Below are 20,952 nucleotides of genomic sequence, written 5' to 3' on the forward strand. Positions count from 1 at the left end.
CTACAAAATTAGTATTTTTTTAGGCATTTCATTTTCTCACACAATAACAATTACTTATTATAACATAAAATTGTTAGTAAAATAAAAGGTTTTGTTGTTATTGAATTTGCTTTTTTTTAACTCGGTTTCGTGGAAAGGAATATAGTTTATTTACATAGTTATATATTTTTACCGCTTTATTTACATTTGCGTATGAACTGTGCTAGTACCAGTATATAATATCACTTGATCAAAGGGAAGGTGAATGTTATTAATAGTATTCACGAAATAGGTAGAATCCAGTATATATAAAATATAAAAATACGGGGTGAAATTTTAACCAAATTTTTTTTGTTACAAAAGTAACAATGATAAGTATAATATAATATCTTTTATTTACATAACTAAATGTGAAACTTTTTACTTCGGTAGCGAGTACATTACTACATAGAACTGCACTAAAATGATTTGCACCTTCTGTCAAACATCTTACTCTTTGATTTATTTTCTTAATAAGTTTTACGGTTCGCGTTATCTCCACTATTTGCCGTCGTGTTATGGTGGTATCACTGATTTACCAAATTCACGCGCAAGTGACAAACACTAGCCGTCTCTTTTTTACTTGGGTATTCTTTTAATTGTGCCGTCTCTTTTACGCATTTGCGTATGAAGTTGTAAACAAATTGTTACTGATGCTGCCGTGACGTTGGCAGCATTGGTTGGCATCATTTTTTTCGCTTGATATGTTAGTGTATGGCATATCTACATATAAAAGATCATAGACTTATCCTAAAAACTTGCCCTGAGTTTATTAAAATATATATAGAAGTGTACTCTATTAGGAATACAAAAAACAACGAATTTAACAATGTTTTAAATATTGTTTCTCAAAAACTAGGAATCCAGCGTTTGATTTTTGTACTGATCTGTCATTTGTTAAAAAAAGTACTCATTCATTCTAATTTCAAAATAAAATTTATCGTTACGAACAAGTAAAACAAAATTGCATTGTTTCTCTTTGATAAATAAATAATCTTAAATAAAATGAACACCGTTCTCCAGCCAGTTCTAGATTTGTATCCAAAATATTGCATAGAAAGACAGAAATGTCCCAGCTACGTTGAAATGTATACAAAAAAATCTAGTGATGTTATTATGGTGTATTTAAAGGTAAACTAGTAATAAATTAGTTTGGCCTTATCTATGAGTAATAGCTATAACAATTCAATTGAACAATTTAACCTGCTAAAACTTCTACTTTCTCACAGGCTAAACAAAATGTGCTGTCTGCGGATACTACAGGAAAAGCAAGTCAAAATCCCAAAGGTAACTTGCATGAACTTATCGTATTGATCATATTTTTACTTCGGCTTTACATACTGTATTTATTACTTCTCATAATTTATTTACTGGAATTTCAGAGGAATTGGATTTAACTGGGTCTCCACTTAAACTGGACTTGAGTCTGCACACAATCTTGGATGATACACTTATATCAGAAGAGGCTCAGTTGTGGAACAAGGATGAAAGCAGCCATATTCCAATTGGCATTGATAAGGCTAGGTAAGTTGCAGGATTTTGCTTGCAGGTATTACAGTTTTTAAAAAGATTATTCGTTAGGGTGTATTTGAAAGATTTGGTGCCCCATTAAGTGATGATAATGTATCTCGTATAAGGAAAACACCCTGTTTTGCCGGCCCATGCAGCCTGCCACCCTGAGCCCTCTTGTCCCTAGGGTAAATACACCCCTGCTAAAACAGTTTAGAGAACTTATCATTTGAAGCTTTATTTTATTAACATTGTTTTGTGGTTCTATTGCAGAGAAATAGCCAACCTTTACAATATGGGTATATCAAAGCTGAATTCAGAAGACAGCATACCTATATGGATAGTATGCAACCCGGAGTCCGAGGGTAAACCATTGTTGTTAACCATACAATCAAATGAAGAACAGTTTGCTAGAGGAATTGTTACTTATGATGGAGCTATGTGCTTGGAAGAAGTAGATGTTGAAAATATTATAGAGAAATTTGCGAAGGAAGAAGGGCTCAATGAAGATTTGGTAAGCATTAATTTTTAATTTGACTTTAAGCAGGTTGCCAGGCAGCAGTCTGCCAAAGTGAAGTAAAATCCAAGCATCACTATTAAGTAGTGTAGACACCAATTTTGTTTTTATGTTTGGACAGCAAGTCCCTTCACTAAGGGCTGGTACAGACAGACCTGCAACCTGTATGGAAACTGCTTGCCAATGTTGCAGTTGGCATCGGTATATTGGCCCCAAAGGGAGCAATGAAAAACCTGCTAATGTCAAGAGGACTTGTTACAGTTATCAGTAGAGATGCAACGGATAGTTGTTTGGCCGGATACCGGATATTCGGCCTGACCATCAGCCGAATATCCGGTATCCGGCCAGCGGAACTATACCTACATTTCGGTTTTTCAGATGCGCATTCTGCAGGTTTGACCTGTTTCCTAGTGAACGTTCGCGCAGACTAATTTCTAGGTTCGAAATGAGTGCGCGTGCAAGTCAATGGAATTATTAAATTGTTTTAAAATAATAAATAAGTACGATTATGACAGTGACTGTTTCTTAAATCCAATTTGTTTACTCCGAAATCAATCATTGTTACTATCCGGTATCCGGCCGGATAGTAGGTCACTATCCAGTATCCGGCCGGATAGTAAAATAATGGCCGGATAGGCCGGATACCGGATAGTAACCGGATATCCGGTGCATCTCTAGTTATCAGCATCTGTTACTTGCAAGTTACCTGTAAAAAAAATGCTGACAATGATAGTGTGACATGAAAAAATATATACATATGTATAGAAAAAGTGTCCTCATTTTTATTCTGATAAACAAGCAGACAAATCACCTGATGGTAAGCGATTACTGCCACCCAAGGACACCTACAACACCTGAGGTGTTGTAGGTGGGTTTTCGGATATTAAGATGGGAATACACTCTTTTTCCTTGAAGGTTTGAACACTGCCATAAACTAGTAACTACAAAGCATAAATTTATTGCAAACTGAATAACAAATTATCCTCTGAACTATAAGTGTGAATCAATTTAAAAATAGACTTGAGAAACTATCTAAAACAGTGAAATCATGCTATGTGAACTATGATTTAGACGTACAAGCATCAGCTGTCTGTATAAAATAGAATAACAAATAATAAATAAATGTAGGGTAATTCGCCAGTAACTGGCCACCCCAAACCAAAAATGATTTCTATTTACCTATAAATAGAATTCATTTTAGTATAAGGTGGCCAGTTATTGAAACCTTATACTAAAATTAATTCTGTTTATAGGTGAATAGAATTAATTTTTAGTTTAGGGCGGCTAGCTACTAAAAGTGGCCAGTTAGTGGCGAATTACCATAGGGTAAACAAGGTATAGACCTTGTTTAGCCTGAAAGTACCCCACTGCTAGGCAAAGGCCTTTCCTGTATCAACTCATGTTTAATTTTATTCAATTCTAGGTAGACATATCAGTGGATTGCAAATATGTGCTGTCAGGCATGTCATACAGCTCTCGCAACACTGATGAGTTGCTGAATGCGCCCCATGGAGGAGTCACAGAGTTACACTGTGAATGGACAGGAAATACACTTATAACTCCCTTCATAAGCTGCAAAGTTAACTTTGTAAGTGCACTTTTTTAATAACATTGTCAAACTAAGTACTAGACCGCGGGCCGGGAGCAAATATCGTCAGTCATCGCCTCCCGCTTGATACTTTGTCAGATGATAGTTTAGATGCTATCATGAATTAAAAAAATAGTCAGCCAGTTGTATCGCGGTGGAAAGACCGTCAGTTGTCCTCAAAGCCGCAAATCTATAAGGCGTTTATTGAAATGCCTGATGACATCCTACATGCAAAGTTTCATGATTTCGTTATTACTATAATAAAAAGGTACAGCGCTTATTTCTTACATGTTTATGCAAGTAGCTGACGGTCATTCCGCCGCTAAACAACTGGCTGACGGTTGTTTTTATTTATAATAACATCTAAACTAACAAACGGGAGGCGATGACAAAATTTATTTTCTTTTTTTACATGTTTCGGTGGCTGCCATTCCTCAACCCACCAACGGAGCGCCAGCTGACGTTCTCAACATTTATTATTATTATCTGTTTCAGGAGCAAGAAGTGATAGTAGGGCATTTAGCAAGCCCATGCAATGCAATCTGGAAGTCTGTGTACGCACTGCACAATATCAACCAAATCCTAGTTGACATGACTGCTGCTGGCAGCGCTTCTGTCAACTTAGAGACTGCTCAAATCAGGTAAAAATACAATCAATATTTCTAGTCATACACAGAATTTCAAATTACTTGTGCTGGTCTTGAAGAAACTATTCAAAGAAGAAGGCATAAAAGTAACAATTCTTGATAAAAAGGAAGAATGCAAGAACTCTTCACTGGCTTATGCTTGACCAACTGAGCTAGGTACAATGAATATTTCCATTATATTCTTGGCTGTCTTATGGGTCCCTTGGAAACGACTATTGACATTAGATGTTCGCTGTAGGCCTCTACCGCGAACATCGAAGTTCGGGTTGTCTATTGTTTGTCCGAAAATTATATAAAATAATACTCATATGCCCGAATTTTATTTGCCCGAATTTCATTTGCCCGAATTGTTTGTTTACCATAAAAATGATGTGACATACTCTTTGTTTACCCGATTATTAGATTCCAGAACGTACGAGTGCCATACGTGTTGTTGTCCATATTATTAATTGTAATAATATTATTTAATAGAATATTTAAACCTCACCTAACCCACTTTTCCAGTAGTATTTCTTTTCTGTAAGGGTCGCAATTCAAACCTAACCTAACCCATTTTTCTAGTAGCATTTTGTTTCTGTAAGGGTCGCAATTCAAACCTAACCTAACCCACTTTTCTGATAGCATTTCTTTTCTGTAAGGGTCGCAGTTCAAACCTAACCTAACCTACTTTTCTAGTAGCATCATAGAGGTACAATAACATAGAGATGACACGGGGGAGGGGCCAAACGACCGAACGAGATGCACTTATGGAAATTTCTGTAGGAGTAGCAGAGAAAGCGGTATTATTGCTTGTCCTTGTCACAGTTTCACTTTTTGTTTGTTCCCCACCAAAAATTTAGTATGGTTTATGGTGGGCAACAAATAACCCGACCGAATTACGTAGATTGTTTTTGGTATGTTGTCAGGAATGTTAAAACGTGTTTTTAATATTGTCGCTTTGCGTATGTTTTGTCCCTCACGGAGGCACGCGTATAGCTCATCTATGTAATACTAGATCTATGAGTAGCATTTATTTTCTGTGTGGGGTGCAGTTCAAACCTAACTGTGAAATCCAGGAACATAGGAACTAGGAAGTCTAGGTATCAGCAGTACAAACACTTGATGCGATTCGTAGGAGGTTTAATTAAAGACTGACAAACTACAACTACCCTATACCTAAGTAAACATAATCTAGGTGTACCCACATCGTATATACTTATACATATATCACACCTCCCTTCTTAATCTCTAAACCTTGAAATAATCTACTTAAAAGAAGTTATAAAGAATGAAATTATTACAAAGAAATTATTACAACTTTTTATCCTAAACAAATCTATACCTATCTAATTGTAAGACCTTATTTACTAACTATCTATGCTCCTCTCACATAAATTTAACTCGTAGATATTAATCTATTTCTAGCTTACGAATTCTGTTCGGTAAAGGCCTGAGGACCAGCGGGGATCGGCGCTGTGGCGGAGGAGACGGACGTGGAGGAGGCGTACAAGCCACATTTGTCTCACTAGTTTCAGCACTTGTTACTTCTTCCTTTTGTAAAGGCTGCACGTTTCCTTCGCCCACTTCCGTCTGCTGGCTAGAGCGCGCGACGCCGTACTCAGCCCCTGGCAACCGCTCGTTAGTCTCATTGAGCTCTTCAGGACAAGGTACAGTCGATAACCTAGATCTCCGTCTGATTTGATCAACATGCCTAAGAACCGATCTACCGCTTCCGCTATCTAAGGTGTATCTCCGCGAACCTTCGGCACCCAGCACCGTACCTCTAACCCATTTGTCGTTACCGGTATAATCGCGAGCCCAAACCGCGTCCCCAGGCTGAAAGTGACGCTGCGTACCGCCTGCGTTTTCGATCTGCCGCTGCTGGGCCGAACTAACCCGTTTCTCCAGCGCACTCTCGCTGCGAAGCAAATCTAACCGTGAACGTAACGACCTCCGCTGCAAAAGCATCGCCGGACTCTCCCCTGTTGTACTATGCATGCTATTCCTGTATGCCATGAGATAAGTTTGCAGTGCCGCGTCGACATCCGTACGCTCTCTAAAAGCCTTGCTAATCGCCCGTTTACATAATTTCACAGCATTTTCCGCGGCCCCGTTCGATGCTGGATGGTATATTGGAGAGAAAGACTGTTTTATGCCATTAGTTACCAGGAAATGTTTGAATTCATTACTCGTGAACGGTGGACCCTGGTCTGATACTAATTCTCTTGGCAACCCAAAACGCGCGAAAGTTGCTCTTAGTTCTTTAATCACTGCCCCTGCGTTCGTTCTAGCCATTTCAAATATTTCCAGCCACTTTGAACTTGAATCTATAAGTACTAAGAACGTTTTTCCCTTGAATGGCCCCAAAAAATCTACATGTAGCCTACTCCAGACGTGGGTTGAGTAAGGCCAAGGGCTCGGAGGTGCATGCGCCGGCGCCGGCGCCTCCGCGGCACAGGTTTCACACTGCCTACACTGCGCTTCCACATCGGCGTCAATATTGGGCCACCACACGTAACTACGAGCTAAGGCCTTAGTCTTTACTATGCCCATATGACTAACGTGAAGCTGCTTGAGAACTGCTTCCCTCAAAATTGCTGGTACCACCACCCGGTAACCCCACATTAAGCAACCTCGCTCTACATACATCTCGTGGCGCCTTAATAGGAAAGGTTTGATCTCTTCATCTTGACACGATGTCGGCCAGCCTGACTGCACATACGCCAACACCCTACTTAAAATTACGTCACGTGACGTAGCGGACTTAACTTGTTCGTTAGTTACAGGTAAAAAATCTTTCACAAAATTAAGGTAAGTTACCTCCTGATTTTGTTTCTGATCTTGACCTCCTTGCGGCAGCCTCGATAACGCGTCAGCACAGTTTTTACTTGAAGGTACGTATTCAATTTCATAATTATATCCTGACAACAAAATCGCCCAGCGCTGCAATCGAGACGCCGCCATCACCGGGATGCCTACTTTATCGCCAAAGATGTATGTGAGCGGCTTGTGATCTGTCCTCAATATAAACTTACGACCGTATAAATATTGGTGAAATTTCCGTATACCGTACACTAAAGCTAACGCTTCCCTATCAATCTGCGCGTACGCCCGTTCGGCCGGGGTAAGCGTACGCGACGCGTAAGCCACCGGTCGCTCGCCCTCTGGCGTGAGGTGCGATATAACGGACCCTATCCCCACCCCGGATGCGTCTGATGTCAGAACTAACGGCAGAGAACCCGAATAGTGCACCAAAACTTCACTCGAAGTCAGCACTTGTTTGACTTTGACGAACGCCTCCTGACAACTCGCGCTCCAAACAAACTTGGTTCCGGCCTTTAACAAGTTATACAAGGGTGTAAGCAAGGTACTCACGTTTTTTATAAACTTCGCGTAATACATTATCATACCCACGAACGCCCGAACCTCAGACACGTTGCTAGGTGCCGGGGTATTCACGATGGCCCTAACCTTATCCGGACACGTATGGACACCCTCCTTGCTGATGACGTGCCCCAAATAATTAATCGACTCTTCAAAGAACGCGCACTTATCTTTTCTGACCCGCAAACCATTTGCCTGCAATCGCTCAAATACTTTATTTATATAAGTTGTCCACGTGGGATTTCGTATTGCTACCCGTAATAATGACATCATCCAAAAATACGCCCACGTGCGGCAGGTCAGCAAATAATTGTTCTAAATGTCTTTGGAATATTCCGGGGCTAGATGACAGGCCCTACACTAAGCGGTTGTACATAAATAACCCCTTGTGAGTATTTATTACCGTGTACTTTTTAGATTCATCGAGCTCAAATTGTGCGTATGCCTGCGAAAGATCAATCTTGCTGAAACGCTCCCCCCCATGTAAACGTGCCAATAAATCCTCCACCCTAGGTAGCGGATAACGGTCAACCTCTAAAACCCGGTTCAAAGTCAATTTAAAATCAGCGCAGATACGTATGTTACCGTCTTTTTTTACGACCGGCACGATAGGCGTGGCCCAGTCGGAGCGGTCGACGGGGGTGAGCACGCCGTCGCGCACCAGCTGCTCCAGCGCGCGCTCCACCGGCTCGCGCAGCGCGTACGCCAGGGGCCGCGCGCGCAGGAACACAGGCCGGGCATCCGCACGCAGGTGGATGCTGACCTTGCCGCCGGTAAACCGCCCCAGGCCGTCCGCGAAAACTTCAGAGAATCTGGAACTGAAAGCACTATAATTAAACTGATTGTTAATTACATTATTCACTTCACAGTATTCCGTCACGGGAATTAAATCCCTAATTATATATAATTCATATAACCATTGTCGACCGAGCAACGTACTTTTTCCGTTTCGTATTACAAACAAATGCAAGTGCTTTTCTATACCTCTAAAACGCACTAACGGTCTTATCAGCCCTACCGGCTGCACCCACTCGCCTGTTAAATAACGTAAATATAAATTACATTTCATTAACGGTAACTTACTAAATACAGCTAAATACATTTTTTCACTTATACATGAAACGGCACTGCCCGTGTCACACTCCATATCCATATCTATACCTTGTACGTTTAATTTTAACATAATCGGTTTATATGCTAAAGCGGATAATTGATTTAAAGTCACAATAATTACCTCGTCACTGTCTTCACTGCACGCATTTAGCTCATCCACGACGGTGTTGGCAATGGCATGCACATCGTAATGCTCTGTCATATTGGGACACATACGCTTTAAATGCCCCTGTCTATTGCATACCCTGCATACATAACGAGCAAACTGTCCTCTAACCAAGTCGTAAATTCACAGTCTTTCGACATTTGCTTTAACACATCCACATATTCCGATATAGATTCGTTCGCACTCTGCTTCCTATGCCGGAATTTAAAACGTTCAGCTAAAATACTTGGCTTAGGCTGTAAATGTTTTTCGAGTATCGACGTCACTTCTGCAAACGTTTTGGTAGATGGTTTGACGGGCGTGCACAAATTCACTAAAAGTTCGTAACACTCAGCTCCCATCACCGTAATTAACGTTGGTACATACATTGTTTGATCAATTTTATTCACTAAAAAGTATTGTTCTAAACGATCTACATACAGCCTCCAATTATCCGCTCCCATTTTAAATTCCGGTATTTTACCGACCGCCATTGCTCGACCCGGTGCCGTCTCACTCATTACAAAAAAAACTAACTCGCGTTATCAGTTCGCTCGCGCACTACTATGTAGTTATAATCACAACCGTAACGAACTTGGGTCCAGAATGTCTCGTCGCCACTGTGAAATCCAGGAACATAGGAACTAGGAAGTCTAGGTATCAGCAGTACAAACACTTGATGCGATTCGTAGGAGGTTTAATTAATGACTGACAAACTACAACTACCCTATACCTAAGTAAACATAATCTAGGTGTACCCACATCGTATATACTTATACATATATCACACTAACCTAACCCACTTTTCCAATAGCATTTCTTTTCTGTAAGGGTCGCAGTTCAAACCTAACCTAACCCACTTTTCCAGTAGTATTACTTTTCTGTAAGGGTCGCAGTTCAAACCTAACCTAACCCATTTTTCTAGTAGCATTTGGTTTCTGTAAAAAAAATATATTATGGCTAGTGATCATTATGGCTTACAATGATGATGACAAATGATATTATTGAAATTGATTTTATGGGAAACAAAGTTGCTGGCACATGACTAATATAGTAAACAATAAGTATTGCATATGTAATTATGGGAAACAATATAATGGCTGTTGACTATTATGGCAAATGAAATTATGGCAAATGAAATTCTGGCAAGTGGGTGTATACCTTAATTTTCAAAGTTTTTAATTTACATATCTAATTATTTCAGATTATCCAACCCAAGCCTTAAATATCCGAACAACTCCAAGCGCCTAAACCAGCTGTTAAACGAAACAGAAGCCTACGCATACACCGCGCAGTATCCCGAAGGCGGCTGCGTTTGTGTCACGGAGAACACCACCACACTCAAGCAGTGCTTATCCGTCATGAACGCGGAGGGTTCCAGCAACGACTTTATATACAAACTGTGGGACATATTGAGAGGTAGGTACAGATAACTTAAGGGGCCCACAGATTACCAGTTCGCCGGACGATATCAGCCTCTCAGTTGTTTGGAGCTGTCAAATTTGTGTTTGACTGACAGGCTGATATCGTCCGGCGAACTGGTAATCAGTGGGCCCCTTAAACTTTCAATAATATAATAAATCCTTGAAAGATTTGATCCAGGTTTACCAGGTTGGCTACCCTAGGCTAGGGTATAAAAGTGATTTGTTTTAAGGAACAACCGCGTCCGGAATACTATGCTGCCCTCTAAAACTCGCATTGCTGATGTTGGCAAAAAAACGTCCAGACTCAAATGGGGACTGGGCCGGCCACATCTATTACATGCATATGTGGGCTACACATAGCCACCAAGTGGATGCCGGTAGGGTAGCGTGGGCGGTGTAGAACCAGGCCCCTATTTCACCAACGTGACAGGTGCGACAATTCGACAAGTCTCATTGTTGCTGACGTCACAGGCATCCATGGGCTACGGTTATCGCTTACCATCGGGCGGGCCGTATTCCTGTTTGTCACCATCATTGTATTATTTAAAAAAACTATTATATCGGCAAAAAACAGGTATTTCACTTGCGATGTTTATGATGATAAGATGACAATTGTCACAAGATTTCAAAGAACCTTCGGTAATTCTTGACAGCAAATGAGTTCTGTGTCGGAATTTCGTGACAATTGTCGTATTTCTTGTGACAATTGTCATTAGCTTCGCAAAATAAGTACTTATAGTGCGTCAAGCAAATCTTGTCAGTAGCAATGTAAAGCAAACTAAAGTAGGGCAACACTCAAAGAGTAGTATTGCGCTAATTAAAGCAGCAATGGACAATGTACATCGAACCAAAACTTTTTTTCCGCTGAGCGCGCCCTATCCTATTACGTACGTCAATTCAACTTGTCACTCGCGGATTCTCTATTGAAAATGTTTGAAATTGTTATTAATAGGTATGGACCGACAATTTAAAAGCGGTGTGTGATGTTGTTAAAAATGATTAACTAATTTGAAGATCTCTAAATAAAATTAGAAGTGGACTATGCCGTTAAACAAGAATGTATGAATAAAATCATTGCTTCAGATAGATGTCCTACTGGATTTTAATATTTTATTAGATTTCTCAGTTGGCACTGTAGGCATTGTAGGCACCTTAGCTTTGATTAAGCACAAACTTATCTAATATATTGGTATTTAATGGTGACACAGCAGAAATATCTCTTGAAATAGAATCGATTTAGAATGTAAACAAACAAGATGCTGGCTGTCATTCACGATTCACATTCCACAGATAAAACACAGATGACACGCGCTTTTCGAATTATTCGAACACAGTGTTGCTAACCCGCGATTTTTCAAATTTGCCGCCGTTTGTTACTGACGAGATTTGCTTGACCCAGTATATTAACTGGCGATATAGTGGAGTTTTTTTTTAAATTAACATGTTGGCGGCAAACTACCACACCGCCTGTCTGATGGTAAGCGGTTACCGTAGCCTATGACGACGACATCACTGTTACTGTGACGTCAGTAACAGTGATGTCGACAATTGTCGGACATGTCACGTTGGTGAAATAGGGGCCAGGCGGAGATGGCGAGACGACTTTGACACTTTCCTTTACATCTGACTGGAAGAAGTACAAATTCGGTAATTATTGAAAACCAGGAGAGAGGGAATTATGGAATTTGCTCAGGAATGGAACACTTAAATGAAGAAAGAAGAAGAAAAATCTTGGGTAGGACGAGAATTCGTAAATGGCCATCAGTGCCACATTGTCAGATCATCTGTACACCATCCTCCTCATCTTAGCGTTTTTCCGGTTGAATCATAAAGGAGCAACAATGGTCCGCTGTGTCAACCGTATTCCAAGAAACAAATATAGCTTACAGTGGAGTTTATAATTACTAAGTAATCTAGTATTTTGTTTATTCCAGATTGTGAAACTGCTGAAGAAGTCGTGACGTTACTGTTACAAGCCCTCAAATTCATATCCAGTGGAAAGATAAGACCATTCGTAAGTAAAGCATTGAATACCGATAAATAGGGTAATTAGTAGGTAATTGATCACCCTAAACTAAAAATGAATTCTATTCACCTATAAATAGAATTCATTTTAGTATAAGGTTTCAATAACTGGCCAGCCTTCTATAACCAGCCACCTTATACTAAAATGAATTCTGTTTATATGTGAATATAATTCATTTTTAGTTTAGGGTGGCTACAGTGCTACATATACGGGATCGCAGTCTCAGCGATCATTGACAGCGAACTATGTTGTCCCTCTCTAACGCATCGAGTGAATCGAGTCGCATGACGCGTTCTCTCTTTTGCTTAATTAGACCTGCCTTGGAGCAGTCGAGAGCCGAGGGCGCAAGTGAGGTCTCACGATTGTAACAGACGTCGCCACCGACGTATGTCGCGTGACATTTTCTTATTGTCCCTTTCTTACTTCAAAGCCTAACAAATTATGTTTATTTTTCAGATAGACGCAAACAACAAGACTTACCTATCCAAGTTGGTACTAAAGTTATCCCGCGGTCACTCCCAAGCGTCCAAAGTCCTAAAGAACTTGCGCGCCAGCCCGCCGCAGGCGCTTTCGCTCGTCGCGCAAGTCGGCACTGAGAAGACCATGTGGGAGTACACTAGAGTCATGAGTCTCTTGGAACATTCCTTCTTCATTGCTGGCATCTGGACGAGCGATAACAGGTACAAACATTTTGTCCAGGGGCCCATTTCTCGAACGGTATTAGACTAATATTATTAGTCCACGAACTGTCAAATCGTATGGGTTGCCATGACAACACTAATAATATTAGACTAATATCGTTCGAGAAATGGGCCCCAGATTTCACTTTTGAGACATAATAAATATGGCCATTCCCCAATTTTCTACCTATAATGCGACACTAAAACACCCTTCGGTGTTAGATGTTTAGTGTACAGATCCAGACCACATTTTGAACTCGATAGTAAGCGCCCTCTATGTGTTCCATGACGCCACGAGATATATTCAGTCTTGGGATTATTTATGGCTCATTGAAGCACTTTCTATTGTGGTAACGTCTAACGCTGCGTCTTACGTAAGCGAACAACTCGCGATGGCGACGCGGCGCGGCGCGGCGGGCCCAAGGCGTTCGCGTTCGCAACGAGATCGCCCACGTAGGATATAGGGTAGTAAACGAAGCAAGTTGTTGTATGGAGACCCATGCATTAATTCCTCAGTCGATGAAATTTTGCTTGGTTATTGTATAGTATGAGCCGAAACTAACATTATAAATATCCAAAAAAAAACCGGCCAAGTGCGAGTCTGACTCGCGTTTCTAGGGTTCCGTACATAATTCCGACTCACGCTTGACTGCACATTTCTAATAGGTTTTCCTGTCATCTATAGGTAAAGAACTATTTTGTGTATTTTTTTGAAAATTTTAGACCCAGTAGTTTCGGAGATACAGGGGGAATGGTCATTTTTTGGCTATTTGTATTTTCTTAAATAACTTCGAACCTATGTATTTTTAAATTATACAAAAAATATGTCCATCTTTGGGTTACTAATTTACATATGTGTACCAAATTTCAACTTAATTGGTCCAGTAGTTTCCGAGAAAATAGGCTGTGACAAACAGACAGACAGACCCACGAGTGATCCTATAAGGGTTCTTTTTTTTCGTTTTGAGGTACGGAACCCTAAAAACACTCCTAAGTTAGGTATTTATACGTAAACATACAAAGCTGTTTATTTATTTAACCGAGTAATTCCTCCGTCCGAATTTTTTTTACCAAATAAGTTATTGGTATTTCTGCTGGGATTTTTTTTATTGTTATGTCATATATTGTTGCAATACGTTACATGAATATTTCCGGTGGAGACGAAAGTTTGAACGGAGCATTTTTCCGTAAAAAAATATTAACGATTTAAGACTTTAGGTATTTACTTAAATACTATTACTATTATTCTTTGGATATTTATACAATACTTTTTATTTATTGATACTTTATCATACTGTAAAGTTTTTTCTGGCTGAGGAATTACTGCGGGGTCCACTACCTTTATTTACTACACTAATACTTCTATAGGTATCAAAAGATTGATTCACCCCGCGCCGCATCGCTTCGCTTCGCATTCGCGTGTTGTTCGCCTACGTAGTACGCTGCGTAACAGTTAAATCGGCACGATCGGGGCATGATTGAGCAGATCTTGCAGCTAGTTTTTGTGCTGTGCACATAAAAGTACGAGAATTTACTGCGTCAGTGTACTGTAGTGTGGACTTTTCAGTCTGTTTAGTACATCTTCCGTACCGTACTCGCTTACAAAGTTCCTCAGTCTGTGTTTCTGTTTTCAGAACCCACGAATCGATCGAGCAAATAAACCAAACCATTCAAGACATGACAATGTGCGGCGAGTTCTCCCTGAACCCGTTCGAGACGCTGTCCTCGGGGGACCACTCCATCCGGTTGGACTCGCAGTCGTTCTATGAGGACGACCCTCACGAGCTCACTGTGGATGATTTCGCATCACTCAAGAAACATGGACTTGTGACTGAAAAAAAGGATGTTAACGAGGTAAAAATATACAACACATAGTGACTTGCAACATTTTCCAGTACTTAATGGAATAAATGTCAGGCATTCCGTAGTCTGATATCCCTTAACAGATAACGTTAATATGTAAAGTGAGCTGCAAAAGTGCATAAGTACCCACTTTAGGAATGAAATCCATTCCCTACAGCAATCGCTTCTTTACATTCAGTATATTGAATTTCTACATAGCGCTATTGAAGCTTCCGGGATATATTCCTATTAGTTACCACCAGATTGTTACCAGTGGTTTCCAAGTTGTTGATGACCCGGGACTTCCAAAGACCGTGGCAATTTTGGACTTAAATCCCACCCCATTTGATACCTGGGGCATAAAAGCCTACATCTACCATAGCCACCTATTTACAGAGAATTTTTTTCATCTCCCTCTTCCATTGTCATGTGGGATACATCACATTCACATCACATTTTTGTCGATGTGGGAATGCTGTTACGCATCGTCCCCCTGGCCCCGAGGTAGGCCCATTATGGGGGGTATGTGGGACTCTCACGTCCCAACTCTTTTAAATTTGTGAAAAGAGGGGAGGAGCCTATCCACTAAACCCACATCGGCGTTTCCCACAATATGCCGTTTGGGGAGGCGTCTTGGGATCGCGAACATTCTACCAGGAGAATAGTTGAGCTTTTCAGCCATATATTTTAACATTATTCTCATTATAATCGGCGTCGCTCAAGGAACACGGAATTGTGATTGAAAAGAAACGCGTCAGATATTTGCTTTGTACGTTTCAGGTACCTTTAATATCAGACGAGATCGATATCAGCCCTTGGAAAAACCTGTTGATGAAATTTGCACAAGTCCACGTGTGCTTGGAACATTTGTACCGAGCCGAAGTTTGTTTGCGAGCTGATTTCAGTAAGTTACTATTACATTAATCGTTACATGTCGTTCAACTATCGTTGTTTATTATACTACGATAATGGCAAGCAAGCGTATGATCCACCTGATACAGCTACGCGGATAGTGTTAATTTTTAAGATTTCCGTTAAGTCACAGTATTAGTTTTAAGTAACATTTGGACATCTTAAAAAATCTAATTACCTACACCTTGCTTACTTCTATTTTACTTGTCGACACGACGAGTGACATAATAGCCTAGACTTAGGTACAGACTTCCACACGTGACATTGACATTACATGGGTCAACCGTTTTTTTTTAGCGAACCTGAAGCCAATCGCAGCCCGTCTGTTAGAACACTACGTGTCAGAACGATCGCCTGTCAAGACCGTCGGACAGCTGATCAGCGACCCGGTGCAGAGGACATCCATGCCCATCGCCAACAATGTGGTCCAGGACCATCTGAAGTATGTTCACATTAAGTCTGTTAGAACACTACATGTCTGATAGATTTTCCGTTATACAGTCGGACAGCTGATCATTGACCTGGTGCAGGCATCCTGTTCCATCGCCAACAACGTGGTCCAGGACTATCTGAAGTATGTTCACATTAAGTCTGTTAGAACACTACATGTCTGATAGATTTTCCGTTATACAGTCGGACAGCTGATCATTGACCTGGTGCAGGCATCCTCTTCCATCGCCAACAACGTGGTCCAGGACTATCTGAAGTATGTCCATATTCCGTCTATTAAAACACTACATGTCTGATAGATTCTCCATTATACAGTCGGACAGCTGATCAGTGACCTGGTGCAGGCATCCTCTTCCATCGCCAACAACGTGGTCCAGGACCATCTGAAGTATGTTCACATTAAGTCTGTTAGAACACTACATGTCTGATAGATTTTCCGTTATACAGTCGGACAGCTGATCATTGACCTGGTGCAGGCATCCTGTTCCATCGCCAACAACGTGGTCCAGGACTATCTGAAGTATGTCCACATTCCGTCTATTAAAACACTACATGTCTGATAGATTCTCCGTTTTACAGTCGGACAGCTGATCAGTGACCTGGTGCAGGCATCCTCTTCCATCGCCAACAACGTGGTCCAGGACCATCTGAAGTATGTTCATATTAAGTCTGTTACAACACTACATGTCTGATAGATTTTCCGTTATACAGTCGGACAGCTGATCATTGACCTGGTGCAGGCATCCTGTTCCATCGCCAACAACGTGGTCCAGGACTATCTGAAGTATGTCCACATTCCGTCTATTAAAACACTACATGTCTGATAGATTCTCCGTTATACAGTCGGACAGCTGATCAGTGACCTGGTGCAGGCATCCTCTTCCATTGCCAACAACGTGGTCCAGGACCATCTGAAGTATGTTCACATTAAGTCTGTTACAACACTACATGTCTGATAGATACCCCATTAGTCTGTCAGATAGCTGATGAGGGACCCGTTGCAGAGGACATCCATGCCCAACCTCAATACGTAGTCAAGCACGGCTACCACGAGTTGGCATTGGACATTTACGTGAGCGACTGCGTGAACTCGATCGCATTCCCTGTCTATCGCTCCAATAGGTCATCTCGCATCAGTGCGAGCAAGATGGAATGCGATCGAGTTTACACAATTCGTTAGTCGCTAAAGTAAACGTCAAATGTCAATTCGTGGTACCTACCCCAGGACTATCTGAATTAAGTTCACAAACCGTTTGTTAGAACACTATGTGTCGACGACGACGAGGCCCTCTAATAAACACGTCTTTAATTATCGCCAACAACTTGAAAATAAGCAAGCGTGTCTAAGTAACCAGGAAAAGTGAATAATACAGACTGTAGCTTTACCACGACTACCTTAGCAGGGTCAAACTGACATATTCGGGTCAAAAACAAAACTGTGTTCGCGTCTTTTCTGTAGACATACACAAGAGTTAACCCTTATCCACATGAAAAGGTACTCCTTTTATTTAGAGAAGTACGATAAAAGCATTACCTAGATGCCCACAAGCTGTTAACTATTGCCCACAGGAGAGAAAACTAGTGTGTTCGCGCGAACTGTACATTTTTCTCTCCTGTGGGCAATAGTTAACAGCTTGTAGGCATGTAGGTAATGATTTTATCATAGTTCTCTAAATAAAAGGAGTATTACCTTTTTACGTGGATAAGGGTTAAATAAGAAAATTACCTTTATAGCCCTTAACTCTTGTGTATGTCTACAGAAAAGTCGCGAACACAGTTTTGTTTTTGACCCATTCGCTAACGTCTGCGTAACTTTGTATACATCTCGCTCGAAGCTCGAAAGTAAGTTAAGCACACGCTATCGAATTATTACCTATGTCAGTGTCAAACTGGTGGTAGCCATACTGCTATCTCAAACCAAAGTTGCTTCCCTCTGCGTATAAATAACAGTATTTACTATTTTTGCCTCAGAAAATCTGCCTTCTGGTACCGCATGGCGTTGCAAAGAAAACCGAAAGCAACGGATATGGGAGTGAAAAGAGAGTCTAAACGAGTGTACGTGTTCACTCAGCTACCAGTGTTTCCACCTTCCGTGTGGCAGAATTTAGGTAAGTGGTATTTGAATTTAGATTTGTGAATTAGTAGTAGCCTTACCACGGGTTGTCACTGACATATTCGCTAGCATGTGCACGAGCTTGTCACTGACATATTCCCTAGCGTGTGCGTAACTTACTTTCTATGCATCTCGCTCGTACTGGCATATTAGTGCGAGCGAGATGTATAGAATGTAAGTTACGCAGACGTTAGCGATTATGTCAGTTTCAGGTCAGTGACAGGGATGTTGCAAATATCTGCATCCGCATCCGCAACCGCGGAACTTTCGCATCCGCATAATGTCGATGCGGAGCTTAATGCGGATGCGGATGTCGAACAAGTCGGTACAGTAACGTCTTAGCGGCGGCGGCGTAAGTGCTAGGTAATTTCGCCATTACCTATAATGAAATCGTCTAGATCTAGAAAAGTCGGCCTAGTTACTGTATTACATACAACGCACCTATATTCTTGCTTAAATACTAAACGTATCGTTTTTTTTTTTAATAAAACTTACTAAAATGTAATATTCGACGTTTTTTAAGTACTTACCTAATTTTGACATCCGCGGATGTCAAAAAATCTGCACGCGCAACATCCCTGGTCAGTGATAAGCTTGTGGTAGCCGTATTTGACATTTTTCGCAAATTACGGATACGGATCCGTAAAAGTATTAATCGAGTTTTGTATTTCAGAACCACCAGCAGATGAGGTTGGCGAAGTCACTAATATCGGGATGGAAGAGCTCAAGTATCACATCACCAAATACACATACATTTGCAACAAGGTCAAAAATAAATTGCCGGTTTAAATTTTAATTACACTTACATTACTTTTAATATTGTCAACCAACAATCATGTGCCTTAAGTAATATTAGATTACATTATATAACAATACCTTCAAGAAAAAATATTTTTTTTTAAAGAAAACATACTTACCTGAATAAAGCGATTTTACAGATTTTTACTTAAATGTTCATTATTTTTCTCCAGTTATATTTTGCCTGAAAATCAACATGGTATAAACCATATTCAAGCCGCGTTACAAACTCGATAATTGAAAAAATAATCTAAAACTGTTTCCTACTATTTGTCGAAGGGTTCAATATTAGAAGATCAGTAAGGACAGCTAAAGTGTTGGATTTTTCTTATTGAAATATGTAGCGTTTTACAGTTAGTAGGTATTTTGGAGTGGTGAACGTGTTTGAGTGGTGAAAATTTTTGTGTTTTACACGTTAGCAAAGCTTATTCAACCCTTGACACCCTTGTGCCTTGAAACCCTCGCAATGCTCATGATTCGACTTTTCGTATTAATTTTAGAATCTTTCGCTGACTCGGATATCAATATTAGCACGAGAGTGACGAGGAATTAAACAACAACTTTGCCCCCTTGTCAAACAAATAATTATTATCACGTCGATAATGCCATAATATCATGTCTGCTGCTACTTAATTGTGTAAGTACATTTTAGAATTACTTTACTGAGTAATCTTCAAAAGAACTCTAAATGCAATCATTTACCGCATCGTAAAGATCCAGGCCTAGAATACCATCATTAAAGTCTCAATCAATATAAAATAAACCGATACAACGTCCGTTTAACCCGAGATCAAAGAGTCGAGTTTATTCCTCCATTTGTTTATGTCCTGATTCGTTACGCCGAAACGCGAAATTTGTTTAACTTGTGCCTGTGAGTTTTAAAGGAAACATCCTTTTTGTGTATTTATTAACATTTGTAAAATGCCGAAATTCACATTTGTTAGGTAAAAAAAATCGTATCAAAAATACTTTCAAGAGATTCAAGTGAAAATGACGAATGATCTCAAAAACAAGCACCTACTGAGAATTGTGCCAATTGGTACACTCGGCCGTTAATAACTCGCGCTGCTTCCTGTGCCCTCTTTTTCTCAATATCTGTTATGATCGATAAATGACTTGACGATGTACACTTTCTGCAAAATGTACTGTCGAATGCAAAAGTGCTAAAAACGGTTTAGCGCCTTCTATAAAAACTACGAGAACTAACCTGGCGATTCTTTTGAAAATTTGCTTACGTGTTCTCTTGAAAAGTACCTACCTATTATTTTTAACACCCTACCTACGGTATCGCATAGACATACATACCTACGAAACTTCAGAACTCTCAGTAGGTAGTCATAAATCTACTATTTCGTTGTTAAGTACAGATACCTACTTATTCAAGTTCTGTTCTTGTGTTGGAAGAAACTATCGTTTAGTAAGTACCTACCTTATAAAAATATATCTTCATAACATCGTATGTAAAAAAGAAAACCCTGCCACCATCAGTTTCAGTCTGAATTACCTATACCTGTAGGTATGGGTACTTAAGCAGACATCGTACATTTTCCAGCATTTATGGTGCAGCGGAGTGGTGTTAACGGAATTCGTATAAATAATTTCAATTTCAACCCTAATGATTAATTAGCGTTAATTACGTTAATATTAATCTTAATTTACCATTTCAGTTGTAATTATCTATATCAATTCCGTTAACACCACTCTGCTGCACCAAAAATGCTGGAAAATGTACGATGTCTGCTTATAAGTAAGGTAAGTTGGGGAAAGACTAACATAGTTTATTTTGCTTGGGGCAAGACAAACAGTA

At 40.3% G+C, this 20,952-nt stretch overlaps 3 protein-coding genes across 5 annotated transcripts in view; 1 reads left to right on the plus strand and 2 right to left on the minus strand.

Moving 5' to 3' along the window:
- The window catches only part of LOC134803381 (neuropeptide F-like), a 164,622-nt gene that overhangs the window by 74,065 nt on the left and 69,605 nt on the right, over positions 1-20,952 (minus strand). The gene's annotated exons all lie outside the window — the stretch shown is intronic.
- Positions 926-19,243, plus strand: LOC134803250 (protein zwilch). The gene is made up of 14 exons (XM_063775962.1): positions 926-1,149; positions 1,248-1,305; positions 1,401-1,542; positions 1,801-2,041; positions 3,468-3,632; positions 4,128-4,273; positions 10,105-10,319; positions 12,259-12,338; positions 12,807-13,030; positions 14,665-14,884; positions 15,653-15,776; positions 16,082-16,226; positions 18,206-18,342; positions 19,021-19,243. Exons 1-14 carry the CDS (start codon positions 1,024-1,026, stop codon positions 19,134-19,136), a joined length of 2,139 nt encoding a protein of 712 aa, XP_063632032.1. The 5' UTR covers positions 926-1,023; the 3' UTR covers positions 19,137-19,243.
- On the minus strand, positions 5,382-9,624 carry LOC134803241 (uncharacterized protein K02A2.6-like). Of its 2 annotated transcripts, none has more exons than XM_063775940.1 (2): positions 8,877-9,624; positions 5,382-8,460 (listed from the first exon to the last, which is right to left on the minus strand). In XM_063775940.1, exon 2 carries the CDS (start codon positions 7,913-7,915, stop codon positions 5,669-5,671), a length of 2,247 nt encoding a protein of 748 aa, XP_063632010.1. In that variant the 5' UTR covers positions 7,916-8,460; positions 8,877-9,624; the 3' UTR covers positions 5,382-5,668. The 2 variants fall into 2 exon arrangements, with proteins under 2 accessions (XP_063632010.1, XP_063632017.1); XM_063775947.1 differs by having other exon boundaries at positions 8,877-9,622.

Source organism: Cydia splendana, chromosome 2, assembly GCF_910591565.1.
Source record: "Cydia splendana chromosome 2, ilCydSple1.2, whole genome shotgun sequence".
Classification (NCBI taxonomy): Eukaryota; Metazoa; Arthropoda; class Insecta; order Lepidoptera; family Tortricidae; genus Cydia; species Cydia splendana.